This window comes from Diabrotica undecimpunctata, chromosome 5 (genome assembly GCF_040954645.1).
Source record: "Diabrotica undecimpunctata isolate CICGRU chromosome 5, icDiaUnde3, whole genome shotgun sequence".
In the NCBI taxonomy this organism is placed as follows: domain Eukaryota; kingdom Metazoa; phylum Arthropoda; class Insecta; order Coleoptera; family Chrysomelidae; genus Diabrotica; species Diabrotica undecimpunctata.
In genome coordinates this window covers 59,208,820-59,225,403 of record NC_092807.1, presented here as the reverse complement: position 1 = coordinate 59,225,403, position 16,584 = coordinate 59,208,820, and the positions used below count along the sequence as shown (strand labels likewise).

General features: G+C 33.2%; 1 protein-coding gene across 1 annotated transcript in view; it reads left to right on the top strand.

Annotated features, from left to right (window-relative positions):
- The window catches only part of Cpsf100 (cleavage and polyadenylation specificity factor subunit 2), a 49,193-nt gene that overhangs the window by 4,919 nt on the left and 27,690 nt on the right, over positions 1-16,584 (top strand). The window contains exons 3-6 of the mRNA XM_072531990.1: positions 6,079-6,321; positions 10,955-11,366; positions 15,265-15,417; positions 15,619-15,896. Of these exons, the coding sequence (XP_072388091.1) occupies positions 6,079-6,321; positions 10,955-11,366; positions 15,265-15,417; positions 15,619-15,896 (1,086 nt within the window). The remainder of the gene's footprint in view (positions 1-6,078; positions 6,322-10,954; positions 11,367-15,264; positions 15,418-15,618; positions 15,897-16,584) is intronic.

Sequence of the window (16,584 nt, the reverse complement as noted above, 5' to 3'; positions counted from 1 at the left end):
AACACGAATGTGCTCTGAGTGTTTTTCACTAGATGGTAGTGAAGACTGGGTTTTTTTCTGGATGCAGGATTATCGCGTCGTCTACTAGGTTCACTTTCAACTACATGATTACCAACAAACTGTTGTTGTCAGTCTTGACAACGGTCATCTTACCCTATTTTGCAAAACTGAAAGAAAATGTCATTTTTTTCAGATTCGGAAAATTTGTCACTACACTTAAGAAAGGATCTAGTACACACAAAATTTTGCCTTTCTTAATTTTTCACTTTTTTTCCCTTTACATTTCTGTAGGTTTTACCAGCACTCCTTAAACACTTTCTTTCTTCTCGTTCACAATGTTTTCTACGCATGGCGATAGCATAAATTGTTCATTTTCCTTGATGAATGATGGGCTTGCAGGTTGAAGTGGATGTAGTAATACTAATCTTGTATTCGCTCTTCATTATTATCTAATTGGCCTAGCTCTTGTTCTGGTATTTTGGCACTTACTTGCATGTGTGCGTCATTACCGTGGTCAAACTCACTGTTCTGCACCTTTTTATTTTGCTGTGCAAGAGCCATGATTTTTTGAGAATGTGATTGAAACATTTTCCCCCTAAAATAAAACAAAAACGTAAATGTGTGGTTTCGATAGTATTTAATGTATCTATGTATCTTAAAAATACACAGCCCATAGTGTGAAATTAAAAGTTATCTGGCACAACTTGGGGTATTCCCATAAACATACCAAGGTACTACGGTACAATACTAACAGCCGAATAATTATTTTTGGGCTGTAACATGAGTTGTTGACAAATGATAGGCGTACTAACATTTGAAAACACTACAGAAACTGATACTTGGACGTAGATTAGGATATTAGAAATACTATTTGTAAACAAAGAGTTCAAAAAACCGTTATTAGGGATATATTCCAAGGTTTAGTTCACACAGTTGTGACTTTGGTAGTAATACAAAATTTAAGCATATTCAAGATGTTACAATAATTTATTGGTATTTACCAAGGTAATACACTCAAGAGCGAAATGTTAATACATAAATTACATAGAAAAACATAAACAATTGAGTAAACACATATCTACACCATCACTCGGTTGTTGTTGAAAATCTTTCAGAGCTAACCTCAAAACAAAACAGCTGACAACAAAAGTCGGTGGCCTGATCTAGCATCAGTGCTACCAACCAACGGCTTAATTTATAGCCTAGTAAAAGAGTGGACTATAACAATGGGGTTTCAAAATAAAATTCGTATGTTCTCTATCGTTTTGTCACACAATCACAATAATTATGACTATAGTATAGTATAGTATATCATGAAAATATAATTAATTGTGTTATTATTACTAATGTAAGAAGAGTCAACGTGCACATTCGCCCTTCTTACCTGCATGTTCGCCCTATTTACATGATACAAATTGTTAAGAATCAAAAGTAAGAAAGGCGAATGGGCCCATTCGCCTTTTTAACACACTTGAAATTACATTCGGCATTTTTTCATTTGAAGTTTCTATGGAAACCATTGCTCATACAAATTCGCCATTTTTACATAACTGTAGCTCCCGATATCCACATGTCAAATCGGCGAAAACATCAAAAACGTAAAAATGACTGATTCGCCCCTATTACATAACACCGACGATATATACAAAGTAACGTTTAAGTACTGTAAGTAAATAACATATTTAATTAAAATGGCAGCAGCTCAGTAATAAGACACCTATAGTATTTTTTCCAACAATTTTTACAAACCTTAAAATAATTTCTTTATTAATTTTACAATTTGGCTCCTGATATAAACCATTGGCTTATTACCAAAAAGCTATTTCAAAAAACTAAGATAAAAAAAAAGAAACAGTTGCAAGTATTGCTTGCAAAATGTTTTTTATATTCCCCTGGTGTTTAACAGAGACATTAATCAATATGTTGAATCTTATAGAAAAAAAAATTGGAATATAATTGCCTTCTAAGGAAATGAGAGAAGTTTGATACACATTACTTTTTCATTTTGAAGCAGTTTAAGATGAATTTGTCATTTTTATATGATTGATTCTTCATACAGTCCATCTAATTTACTTACCGTTGCACGTCATTATAATTGACAGAGATCGAAGTTTACATAGTTGCCAAAGTATAAAAAAATCCTGAATCCATTTTAAATCAAATAGGTCACATAATTATTGCAAAAGTGGATTATACAACAAAACAAATTAATATTTAATGTAAATAAATAGAAACAAAACAAGAGTTAAAAAATAATCTTATTAACATCAATTTGAGCCGCTTGTATGCGTCTTATAAAGATGTAAAATGGAATACTTAAACAAAATCAACACTTTTTTCATTACTTATTAACATTAGTCAACACTGCAACTGTCAAATAAGTGTTACCAATTTATGCCAAAATATCACCTTCGTTCGATTACAGTTACAGTGTGTTCCGAACAAATGATCTTCATAATAACGCTTTATAATGCATTTATACAAATTAAATGAAACATATTATTGTGTATTTGTTTAAGTTAACATTAATAGAAATCTTTAAATATTATTTCTACGCATATATAATAAAATATGTCTAGTGGCTGTAATGCCAGTGTACTCGGCAAAGTGATTCTAAAAAAAAACACACCTACCGCCTAAATATTTCTTGTTGGTATCATGTGACTTCACGGGCTATGACGCGGATGACGTGCAACGGTAATTAAATTAGATGAAGTATACTTTCATACCTATTATACATTTTTTTGCAAATGTATTGAAAAATATTTCCGCATATTTATATAACATTTAAAAAAAGTGCACATAGGTTCAAAGTACAAACATTCAAGGGTGTTGTATCTTGAACCTATACATTTGAAATAGGAATTGGTCATAATAAAACTTCAGTTTAGACTGTAAGGTAATATATTATTTAAGTAAAATTAAGTAAATTTAGTAACATAGGTAGTCAACTAAAATTATTCCATCACAAAACATTACTAAAATTATATAGAGACCTATTGAACAAACAATTTCTTTTTATTTTAACCAACATTATAACTTAATAAATCAACTCCAAATGTTACTTTTTGCATGTGCCTCTTAGAACCCACATAATTAATTAGCTGTGGAAGTTTAAATACACCATTTTTATCTTTTTCATATGTTGTTAACTCTTCTTTGGTGAATTTTTTAGATTGGAGACTTAAGTCATTTTTAAGATAATTAACTTCATAAGTATCTTGATTGATTGTTTTAATTACAGCAACAAAATATTTAATGTGTTTTTGCAAACAGTTTCATAACAACTATAAATGTGTATCATCTCGGTCTTCTGGTTCACCAAAATCTTCTTCTGAAAACCCTCCTTCAAATAGATCCATGATATTATCTGAGCTATCATGAAGAACTTTTTTACCTGATCTCTTTTGTTTTAGGACTACTTTGTTCTTGAATGGTTTGACTGCTTTCTCTGCTTCAGTTCTTTTTTTTTAACAGTATCAGTTAAAATGACAGACTTACCTTTAGGTATTCCCTATTTGTTTGTTTCCTAGGTAAAAGCCTTTGGGAATGTTCTGAAGTCCTCAGGTGAAACTAGCTTTTTAAATTTGGTAGATTTAATAATTGGAGTTGTTGGTGTATGTGTTCCATAAGCTGTTGAAGGTTCATACTAATTGGAGACTTAGTAATAGAAGCTGAATGTTCAGTAATAAGGATTAAATTTTCAGTTGTTGTCTTTGTGGTCTCCTCAAATAAGGTGACTGCTGACTGATACATAAAGATCCACTTGCAGAAGTTGAAGGAGTCTCATCAGTAGGCCTAATTAAATTTTTAGGTTCAGTATCCATTGGTCTATCAGTTACACTTGATGAGAAAAACTCACTGTCAGGAAATATGTTTCGCCCAGGAATGCTCACCCTACTAGTTCTGCTATGTCATAAATTGTAGCAGGTTTACCAGTATTTCCTGGGGTTCCCACCCAGATATTCGTGGAGTATTATAGTAGGCCTTGAAGGACCCATAAACTCGCCTGTCAAGTGGTTGCATTCTATGACCCGTGTGGGGATGGAATGTAATCAAAGTTACTCAATTTTCCTTTACCAGTCTGATGATCTTAACAGATATATGACTTTAGTGGTTGCCCATTAATAGTATAACTGGATTGGCTTGGCTAGCATAACTAAATTTAATGAAATGTTGCATTAAATCAAAAAATAGGTCTTCATTTGACCAACCCCTTAAATTAGCTCCTCCAATGGTTCCCAATTGAGGACTTGGGTGGCTAATATTTTTGGAGAGATGTTAACTGTTGAAATACCTGTCTCATCACAATTCCATAAATTGTGACAGGTAGCTATTTTAGACAGCAGACTCTTAGAGTAAAACAGTTCAAAACAGTGATATTGCAGGATTCTTATCTAAAGCCTTCGTATAGTTTAGAGAAAAATGTGTCAAATTGTACTTAACACATTAAAACTTAACACATTAAATGCAGTAGAGCGCGCTAAGCTTGCTGCCTCCAGTTTTCTTAAAGACATCTGAGTGGAATACCCCTTACGAAAATTACGAATCCATTCTTTACCAGCCGTCTTGTTAATCTCCTATGAGGGGTTATAGGATTTTTTAATTTCTTTAGTAAGTCGATAGGCTAATTCCCTAACGTTTTTTAAAGTCAAGCCGTAATGAAGATGTGATGTATTTTAAAAGACCCTCCTTCTCCTTATTAAACACTTTTTTGTGTCAATATTTGGCTTATACTCGAGTCTTACCTGATCATTTAAAAGCTTTAATGTGTCATAAAAGTTTAAAAGCTTTGTCTACTCCACACACTTTAGCCGCAGCATAAGCAGTGCGTTCCTTCTTCACGACCATTTCCATTGCCTTCTCCATGTCCTCTTTTGATATTGTTTTTTTGCTCCAGTTTTGCTCCTTGGCATCTATAAAAAGAGAAAAAAGAATTGGAAACAAGATTTTCAATTCATAATTTTATAACTGTAATGTAATTACTTTGTCAATATCATTTGGTCTTTATTTGATTTAATTAGAGCCTAATGCAGAGGCCTAAATTTTCTTCACTTTTACTTAATCTTATTATAGGCCTACTTAAATAATTTCATTATTGAATGTTGTTTAATCATTTCATATTTAATTTAAATTGATTTCATGGATTTCTTTGATAAATTTAACAAAACTTAACAAAACAATTATGCTTTATCGAATAGCTTTAACTATAACAATAGATTTAACCTTCCAATGCACCATTGCCATTTAGATCTACGCAACTATGTACAATGTCATAGCTCTTTAGAAAATCCGTTACCTTTACTTGCTTTTTCAGAAACTAATGATTTAGAATTGAAAATGAAAGGATGGTATATCCAAGATAATTTACTGACTTTCCGTTCTCATTTGATTAGGTATGGATATATAGTTGCACTATCTATGATTACTTCTATACAATACAACATGGTACGTTAGTATCTCCTGAATTAAAATTTGGTATAATATTTATTTAGGTAAGAATATTTTATATTAAGTTAAACATCAAGTCCTTAATTGGTGGAGCCAGTGAGCCTTGACTGTAGGTAGCGTTGTTGAATACTAATTAATCGACAAAACTCATCTTGACTAGAAAGTATACTTTTTAGACAAGACAAGTTTAAAGTATACTTTTATTCTTACACTATATGCCACATGTTATTATGGTAACATTTTAGCAAATTCTTGTTATTGTCAATGTAACTTTTTATCTATAAAGTTAACTATGTCAATTAAATTATTACGTTGGTACTTTGATATTTTAAAAATTCTATCTCTTGGGCCATATTTCATAATAAAGCTAATAAAGAGACAAGGAAGTAAGGTTTGTCTCTGTAGTAATTTCAGCTATAATATTTAACTATTTTTTCTAGCTATTATTCCTGATAGTTATGCGGTATGTGATGAAATCTGAGTAGTCCACATATCAGTAATGATTTAATTATGTAATAATGAACCAAAGATTTAATATAAGTGGAACTAAGATATTTCCAAATAGTTTTTTAAGCATTTCGAAAATTGTAAATGTATTTAATATAACTAATTACCCAATATTTGTAGGTAAAGGTTATGGTTTAACAATTACACCCTTACCAGCTGGTCATATGATTGGGGGTACAATATGGAAAATAATGAAAATGGAAGAAGATATAATATATTGTAATGATTTCAATCATAAGAAAGAGCGACATTTAAATGGTTGTGAGCTCGATAGACTGCAAAAACCTTCCTTACTTATTACTGATGCATTTAATGCTACTTATCAACAAGCCAGAAGAAGGGCTAGGGATGAAAAACTAATGAGTAAGTCTATCATTAATTTTAATTCTTAAAAATAATAATGAATTAAAAAAACATACAGAAGTTAAAACACTTCACCATTGTATTTAGGTATATAAAAACATATAGTTAAAACTTTTACAAGTGTCGTCAAAATTTATACAGTAGCATAACGTTTTCGATCCAATCAGATCATCTTCAGTGCCTTATGTACTTGAAGCTAACAATGAATTTGTGGCTATGACATCCATATATGGGTTTACATCTTTCCAAAATTAAATTATATGTTGACTCTAGGTCGATCATTAATGAATTGTTTTTAACAAATTTGTAAATACTTTGTTCTTCCCTTGCTGGCTGGTCAAAACAGCAAGAGAGGTCAAAGTTTAAGTTTATTTTGATATTCGTCCCCCTTTAAATTCATGATAAACTGACTAGTGTCTTCAAAATTTAGAAAAACATCAATTTTTATTGGGAGGGGACGAATTTTCATGCAAAATTCATGCCCTCAAATGTAACCCCCTACTGCCCCGCATCAAAATTTTCAAAGCTTCTTCGTACATAGCAATACCTCCGGTGTCAATCATCGGCATTCTGTCACAATTCTTTATCGCAACTCTGCAAGATCTGCAGGCGGAGTGGCGTATATTTTTGATTTTAGGTATATCCACAAAAAAAAAATCCAAAGGCGAAAGATCCGGTGATCTGGCCGGCCACTCTTTGGACCCCTTCTGCCAATCCAACGCCCTGGAAAACGTTGATTCAAAAATTGTCATACGCGTATATCATAATGTGGGGGTGCCCTGTCCTGTTGGAAAGTCCGTTCTTCCTCTAAAAGATGATTATCAGATTCCAATGTGTCAGTGATGAGCGGATCAATAACGTCTTCTAACCAATTTAAATAAGTTGTTCCGTTGAGATTTCCTTCAAGAAATAATGGTCCAATAACGTGATTCCCTAATATGCCAACCAATACATTTCTGAAGTGTTTGTGTATGTGTCTCGATGAATAAATGAGGATTACTGTTACTCCGATAACGCCAATTATGTCTATTTACTCTATTTACAAACTGGACGAGGAAACCTATGTACTATGTACCTATGTACTGACCAACCTAACGGTTCAACTGGCCGCTTATGCCGATGATATTAATATTATGAGTAGAACATCAACAGGAACACAGGAAACATACGCAGAGTTAAAAACGCAAACAAAAAAGCTAGGTCTGGAAATTAACACAGAAAAAACAAAAATAATGATGCAGACGAGAAGAGATATAGTCCCACAAAACATTATACATGAAGATGATATTGAAACGGTTGGAAAGTTTACATAGCTGGGAGTAGAAATATATGCGGACAGATCAGAAGATGGAGAAATACGGAAGAGAATAACGCAGGCAAACAGAGCGTATTTTGCCCTCTCCCATATATTTCGGTTTAAAAATGTCCACCGAAATACAAAGATAAGAATATTTAAAACCTTAATTCGACCAATAGCATGCTATGGCAGCGAAGCATGGGTCCCGAAAAAAACATCCAAAAGCAAACTCGACACATTCGAAATGAAAGTAAGACACAGTAAACAGCGACGCACAAGCCCTTTTAGGAGTCCGTGTATGGAGAAGAATAAGAACAGCTGAAGATAGAGAAGATTTTAAAATTGTAGTAGCCAACCTCCATTGAGGAGAGGGCACTTTAAGAAGAAGAAGTATGGAGAAGATCAGCCACAGACAAGCAAGGGTGGAGGCAAAAAGTAAAGAGGCCAAGGCTCAATTTGAGCTGTAGGGCCGCAGAAGAATATAAACATATATTATATATATATATATATATATATATATATATATATATATATATATATATATATATATATATATATATATATATATATATATATATATATATATATATATATATAAAAGAAATTTAATCTTTGCAGATAAGTTAAATAGTAAACTCTTAAATATTGGGGAAATCTGCAAGAAAGACTCTCCAACATTGTATTTATATTTATATGAGATTAAGAAAATACAAATAAATATCCTTTGATAGTAAATTTAATTATTATATAAACTATATATGTTTATAAATAACAAGGTATATTAAAAAATATTTTTAAAATTTGAATAATATATTTAAAATTAAATAAAGTAACTTTATTATTTATTTATTTTTTATATTTTAAACAAATTCAGTAACATATTATGTTTGCTCCTAACAAACGCCACCTTTTAACGTATTAACAAAGCATACTTACGTTGTTTACTTATGACAAACCTGTCAAACTCAGACCATATATTAATAATAAAATATAAATAAATATCATTTGATAGTAAATTTAATTATTATATAAACTAAATCTGTTGAAAAATAATAATTGTATTTATATGAAATTATTTTAAAACGAGAATTATTATAAAAATTTAAACAGATGATTCAATGTTGTTATTAATCGGATGACCTTTATGACTTTTATTAAATTTTGACAATAGTTACGAATAGAATCTTTTAGTGGCAGATATTTATTTACTTTTTTACTTCTCATTTAATGTATATATTTTGTTAGTTACTTTTCATGCAGTTTTTACTTTAAACGTTCTTAAGAGTAAATATATGATGACTAGAAACGAATTGACGCTAACCGTGACGACTCAGTTTTGTGGCTCTTGTTCCGTAACGCTCGCCTCATCATTTTACTGTAGAGAAAAAAGGTAATAGTACCCTAGTATACAAGCTTCGCTTCGAAAACATTGGCAAAACTCGCAACTCAGTGGAAAAGAAAATAGATGAAGATGGAAGGCAATTATTTCCTTCACTTTACAATTTGTAATGCATAACAGAGTTCTGAAAAGAACTTTTGAAAAATAAAAGAAAGAATGGAACAGTGTACAAATATCCAGCACCTCAATGTTTAACGTTTACTGCATGAATGGCTTTGCTGGACCTCCACTTTCAAATTTGTTTCTGCGTGGTGACTTTTTAATTGGTATGGTAACACGAGATACCTGTGTTACTGTACTAGGGCTCCAAGATATGTGAATTCGTTGACTTTGTGACGGATAGCTCTTTTAGACAGCAGAATCAGTAAAACAGGTTTAAATTAAATAAAAATCTATTCGAAATAAATAAATAACAAAATGAAATTAGATCCTTGGTAATATATACAATAAAAATTAAAACATCAATCCTGGTGACGACGGCATCGATGGCGATATGACCCATTGTTTAATATCTGCGAAAAATAAAATACAATACATAAAATGTAAATAGCAATTACAGTGCGTTAATACACACAGACGGTAGGGAACGGGTCGAAGGAATAGAGATGGAACGGGCCAATCAACACTCGACGAGGAACGGATGGAGACAAATCAGTACTTGGACACAGGAGAGAATAGGTATGTCTTAGATCAATACTCCAAGAACTGCCACTATAGTGCCCTTCGTACGCTCAAATGTATAGTTGGTAATTTGAATTATCTGATGAATAGTTTGAGGCTTTTAGCCACCAACAATTTGGTTGCGGCGCTATACTTCTGCTCGGGCACTAATTTGTGACGGGTAGCTCTTTTAGAGAACAGACAGTAAAATAAAAATACAATTAATGTCATACAATTAAAACAGTTTAAGTCAGAGGAATAGAGATGGAACGGGCCGATCAACACTCGGTCCGGCGAGGAGCGGAAAGCGACTAATCAATACGGGAAGAATATGTCTGTCTTAGATCAATACTCCAAGACCGGGTACGGAACTGTCATTAGATCAACACTCTAACAGAAGCAGTTGGCCTTCAGTCAATACCTTAGGGCCAGTGGAGTTCTTATCAGATCAACACTCTGACGGAACTCCGGACGGTTAGCCTCTAGTCAACACCCAGAGGCAAGGTGGAGTTCCCACTAGATCAGCAATCTAGCAGAATTTAATTCTCTCTTGTGGCTCTCTTGTGTGTGTGTGTACTAAGTGCTAACAGAACGGAGGCGATGCACATCGTTACAGTTTCCTCGTTTATAACAAGTCCTAATTCACTTGTCGCTTTGGTAAACTTTGTAAAACACTGCACACATGATTAGCGAATGCGAGAATTTGTGTCGATCTATTTAGAATAGTTCATTCCATTCAATCTAATATTTATCTTTCTAACTTCCTTTTCCAAGGCAATATTAAAAAGGAGGTACGCCACCGTCTTATACCATTAATATCAAAGAACATAGATTTTAGAACGTATACAAAATATTATGATATCCTTAGCGCCACCTGTTGGCAGACTTACAAAGCCGATTTTTTCTCGCGAACGATTATATAATAAATAACTTAAAATTAGTATGCTTTTGTAAACAATATGAAACATCTGCATGTTTGAATCTTATTTCTCCAATAGACCATATTTCTTGCAACTTAATGTCAGTAGTTATAAACAGATACAATTTCAAAGAATATATCTACTTATTTAAAAAATAACATTTTTTAGATTATTTGAAAATTAGTTGCTACTAATTATGCAACCGCAATAAGATGTAGCCGGTTAAAAAACTGGTTTTAATGTAGTATCTGATTGCTAACCAAAGTTTTAACAAAATATTGTACAAACAAACTTTTACACTTTTATAAACTTTATTTTTCAGTAACAGATTAATTTACACACTACATATTGTTACAGCTAATATTCTTCAAACTCTTCGTAACAATGGTAACGTACTTATAGCAGTAGACACGGCAGGCAGGGTTCTGGAGTTGGCTCACATGTTGGATCAGCTATGGCGTAACAAAGAATCTGGCCTGTTAGCATACTCCTTAGCGTTGTTAAACAATGTCAGTTATAACGTTATAGAATTTGCCAAATCCCAGATAGAATGGATGAGTGATAAATTAATGAGAAGTTTTGAAGGCGCCAGAAATAATCCCTTTCAATTTAAGCACTTGCAGTGGTGTCACAGTTTAGCAGAATTAAGTAAAGTTCCTAGTCCAAAGGTTGTTCTTGCAAGTTCACCCGATTTGGAAAGTGGATTCTCCAGAGAATTGTTCTTGCAGTGGTGTTCTAATTCCAACAACAGTATTATATTAACAACAAGGTATTTATATGTTTTAACGAGTAATTTTATGTTATATACTAACTTTAAAAATGCAAATATAATTTTAAATAAAAAATTTAATTAGTTAAAAATGATAATAATAAGTTAAACTGAGTGGACAAATACACTACATTCCTCCAACTTACACCTCTAAACCATTAATGGAATTCACAGAAAACCTTTGGTTGTAGTAAAAGGCACGATAAACTGCACTGGAGTTCTCCATAATCTTTTTAATTACCTACTTACTTTGTTTAGAATATTTTTACCTGTATTTTCAGTTAGAGTTAATTTGTATAAAATGAGGAGCAAAAATTGAAATGGAATTTTAAATATTATTGTTTATTTGGCTAATGAATGTATAAATAATATAATGGTTAACCTGCTGTACAATTATTTTGTAAATAACATTATACGAGGATAGATTGATATTAAACTAGCCTTTGATAGATGGCGCTACTTGATACCGAATTGGTTTCGGTGTTGACATTTGCCATTCATGACATGACGTCTGTCAAAATTGTAAGTTTTAAAAAGAATTAGTTTGGTTTTTACAGCCGTCAATAGCAAGCAAATTTTGTGTTTTCGGAGAAATGGAAAAAGTCGAGTATCGTTCGGTGATTAAGTTCCTCCACAAAAAGGGTAAAACGAATGTGCAAATGAAAGCCGACCTAGACGAAGTTTATGGTGAGGTTGCACCTTCGTTAACAACAGTAAAATTTTGGAAAGCTGAATTTGTTCGTGGTCGTACGAGTGTTTTTGATGATGAGCATCCCGGGAGGCCAAATGAAGTCACCACGCCGGAAATGATCAACAAAGTCCATGACATGATTATGGCAGATCGTCGAATTAAGCTCCGCCAGTTTAGAGGTCCTAAACATTTCCTACGAACGCGTACACAACATCATTCATTATCATTTATACATGAAAAAGCTATCCGCGCAGTGGATGCCGCGTTTGCTGACAATCGATCAAATGCAAAAACGTGTGACCACTTCGGAGACGCTTTTGGCGATGATACGGCGCGATCCGAAGGATTTTTTTCGCAGATTTGTCACCATTGATGAAACCTGGGTGCATTATTACACACCGGAAACCAAAGAACAGTCGATACAGTGGCGCAAACGCGGCGAAGTGCCGCCGAAGAGGGCAAAGAGTGCACATTCGGTCGACAAAGTGATGGCGACTGTTTTCTGGGATGCGACGGGCATCATCCACATCGACTAATTGGAAAAAAGAAAAACAATCAATGGTGAGTACTACGCAGCATTATTGGATCGATTCGAGGCCGAATTGCGTCGAAAACGCCCCGGTTTGGAACGCAAAAAAGTGTTCTTTCACCAAGACAATTCACCGGCTCACCAATCGGCCGTCGCCATGGCAAAATTACACGAATTGGGCTATGAATTGGTTGAACACCCTCCGTATGATGAAGTCGTCGCTGAAACTTCGGCCTATTTTGAAGAGCTCGAGCAAAAGTATTATTCGTATGGGATAAAAAAATTGGAACATCGTCTTACTAAGTGTATCGAGCTAAAAGGGGACTATGTTGAGAAATAAATCGATTTAATTCCAAAAAACTTGTTTTTTCTATCAAAGGCTAGTTTTATATCAATCCACCCTCGTAATAGTGTACTTACTGATTATTTAAATTTATAAATCATCATTATCATTACTAAATTCACTACCGCTATCATTATGCAAATCTATAATCACTGGATTAAATTTACTAATTTTATTTTCTCGTATCCACCACTCTTCTATTAATTTTTCACATTTATTTACAGTTTTGGCCCATATTTCTGGAGTTGCAGTTTTAAGAGCTTCTTGTCACATTCCCCTAACTGTATCGTCACTGTATCCACTGCATCCAACGTGATTATCATAATACGTTTTTCATATACCCCAAATGTGTTCGATGGGATTAAACTAGCAGTGATACGGCGGTAACCGTAGTAAACTCCATTCGCTTAGCTCGGGCATATTTTGACAGATTCTTTGTCGGAAACCTACAACACAACAATTCCTACTTCTCAGTATTAATAGCTCAAGTATCCTACTATTGCAGATTTCTTTCTTTAAAAAAAGAAGAATTATTTTAAATAGTGGAAGTGTATACTAAACCCATCAAATTTTGGGTAGTATATATTTAAAAAATATATTTTAGTTGTTATAATTTAACATAACTATTTATTATATGGTGCAGATAAATAAATATTGATTGTCGGTAATTCGCAAAGTTCTATTTTATTTACTATTTAGTTTGTTTACTATTAATATTGGCTATGAGTACGTGTGCTTGGTTGTATAGTAATTTCCAGCCACTTTTATTCTGTCAAAAAGTAACTAACTTCGCAAAAAAATAATTACTTAATTCACTAGACAGTTCGGACTGGGAATAGCGAACCGAGTTATACTCGATGTCCTTAACTTGATACAATTTGGTCAACTATACAAACTGTTGGTTTTTCATTACTTTTCAAAATGTCCAGTAACTCTGATTTGAAGGCGTATTCCGGAAAATACGGAATACGGAAAATAAAAATTATTTTTAACTAACCAATTTTTTATGCTCGGTACGTTGCACGACTGTTTTGGTTGTTTCTCCATAATCTCCGAATGGTAAGGTGCATTATATAAATACACTCACACTAGGTAACAGTTTCTCCTCAAGCCATTTAACAAACATATCTGCATTCATGTTTTCATGGTAATCGGCAGATTTTAATTTTGAAGAAAAAATCAAATCTGCGTTTTCTATAAAGCCTTCTTTCCCTCCTGCATGAAGAATGATGTGTCTTTTGCCTTCACTATCTGTGTGTTTTATTGATTTTATGCTGTCGTCTTGCCAAATTCTTTTAATTCCACCCTTTGCAAATATCCATGTCTCATCTAAGTATACGAATGTTGCATTTTCAGATTTAAGTCTAGTATATTCTCTCAAAAATTTAATTCTTTTGTGAACCATACTACTCCTTTCGCATAAAAATAACCTATTATTTTCTTTTTTGAATTTAAATCCTAAATCTCTCAACACTTTCCAAAGGTTGGTCCTCTTGCTTTTCAGAAACTTTTTTGGAAATTTTCAGAAATTTTTTGGAAACTCATCGTACTCTCGGTCTAGTGCCTCATAGAACATGTCTTTTTCATCATTTTTTTTCTTCCGTTGGAGCATGGATGCTAATAATGCTAATATTAGCAAACTTCCCTTTAAGTCTTATTCGACATATCCTATGATCAGTAGCTTTGAAATCGATTACACTATGTTTGACCTTGCTGCTTACAATTGGTAGGTTAGACAGGGTCATTTCACCCGCTCTCGTCAGTTTCCGACGCAACTTTCCACCCGGGTTGGATACCGGATTTCCAGTTGGGTTGCTCGGTTTACAGAGGACACCAGCGTGAAGATGAGAGTCGGATTTGAGTAGAAGAGGCTAATTGGAGTAAACTGGAATCAACTCCATGTTTTCGCATTCTACCCCTTTATCCCCCGACTTATTCCCAATTCTAACCAATTAAATAGCTGTGAATAAATACGCTTTCTGAATATATGAATATATTCTGACGATGCAATATATTTATTTTCTTTAAGAAATAATCACGAACATACAATATTTTTGTCTCTATCTGAAAATATTCTAGTAATACTTGTAGTTAATTTAACTGAAACATCCAGGTAATCTTTAGTTGTTCCTAGGTTTATTTGAGAATCTTCCGGTTTTTGAAAAATGCATATAATTTCTGGGCTGTACACACTTTTACAGAAGCCTTTAAAAACAGAGGCCTGCAGTATTGTCCAATAATCCAATATAAATAGATATTTGTGTTTTGTCATCATGATACATAGATATTGCATTCAATTTAATCTAATATTTACATCAGAATTTTATTTTTCTAGAACATCCCCTGGTACTTTAGCTAGAGACTTAATTGATAACGGAGCAGAAAGAAATATAGATTTAACGGTAGAAAGGCGAGTAAAACTCGAAGGTGTAGAACTTGAAGAATATGAAAAACGACAACGAGCGCGAGGTCACAATGTAGAAAAGGAGTAAGTAATAATTTTATAATATAATATTAAATATGTGCGAAAAGATAAATATGTATGAAATTTTTTACGAAAACACTTTCAATGAGTAAAATGACCACTAATGTAATTAATATTTAAAGATTAATTCACGTGAACCGAAAAGTTGTACAAAAATACTGATTTTCATTGTAAGGTTCATTCTTACGTTTATATTACTTTCAGAGATGCAGATTCGGACTCTGATTCTGACATAGAAATGTCTGTTATCACCAAAGGTAGACACGACATAGTTATTAAACAAGAGGGAAAAATAAATGCCGGTTTCTTTAAGGTCACGAAAAAAATGTACCCCATGTATCCTTTCCATGAAGAAAAAATTAAGAGCGATGAATATGGAGAAATTATAAAACCTGAAAATTACAAATTGGCAGATGTGACTGGAGAAGGAGAAGACAATAAAGAAAATGTATTGATAAAAAAGGAAATAGAGGAAGAAATCAGTAAGTACATACAAGGATTTTCAAAAAAATTTCTATTAACGTTTTTACTGTTGTTTGGAATAGTGATCTACGATAGGCAAATTCTTTAGTCATGTTGTTTTTCTTGTGCGTCTACCATGTTTGTCTTCAATTTTGCGTTCCCTTCTTAGTTTCAATATTCGTATTTTTTATTTCTCATTATATGGCCTAAATATTTAATTTTCTCTTATTGGTAGTGTTAAAAACTTGAATTAGTCCAACTGCTATACCTTTTAATATTTTTTGGAGTCCTTCTTTCTTAGGGTGCCTGTCCGTTCCGAACGTTGGCGATCATTCTGGCTATGATGACGTTGTTGGTTGCTATACGGAATGGCTGTGTTGAGGACTTTCTATACCATGCTCTCAGGTTAGCAAGCCAGGGTATTCTTCTTCGTCCTGGGGTCCTTTTTCCTTCAATTTTACCTTACAAAATGCATTGGAGTAGCTCGTATCTGCCTTCATTTCTCATTATATGTCCCAAGTACAACAGCTTACGGCCCTTCACGATGCGGTGTTGACCGAATCCGCGGTTATCGCGGTATCTTCAGGATCCTTCTATATAACCATAGCTCAAAAGCATGAAGTTTTGATGGAGTTTCCGCCTTCAATGTCCACGTTTCTTCTCCGTACAGAAGCACTGAGTACACGTAACATTAAAGAAGCCTTATTT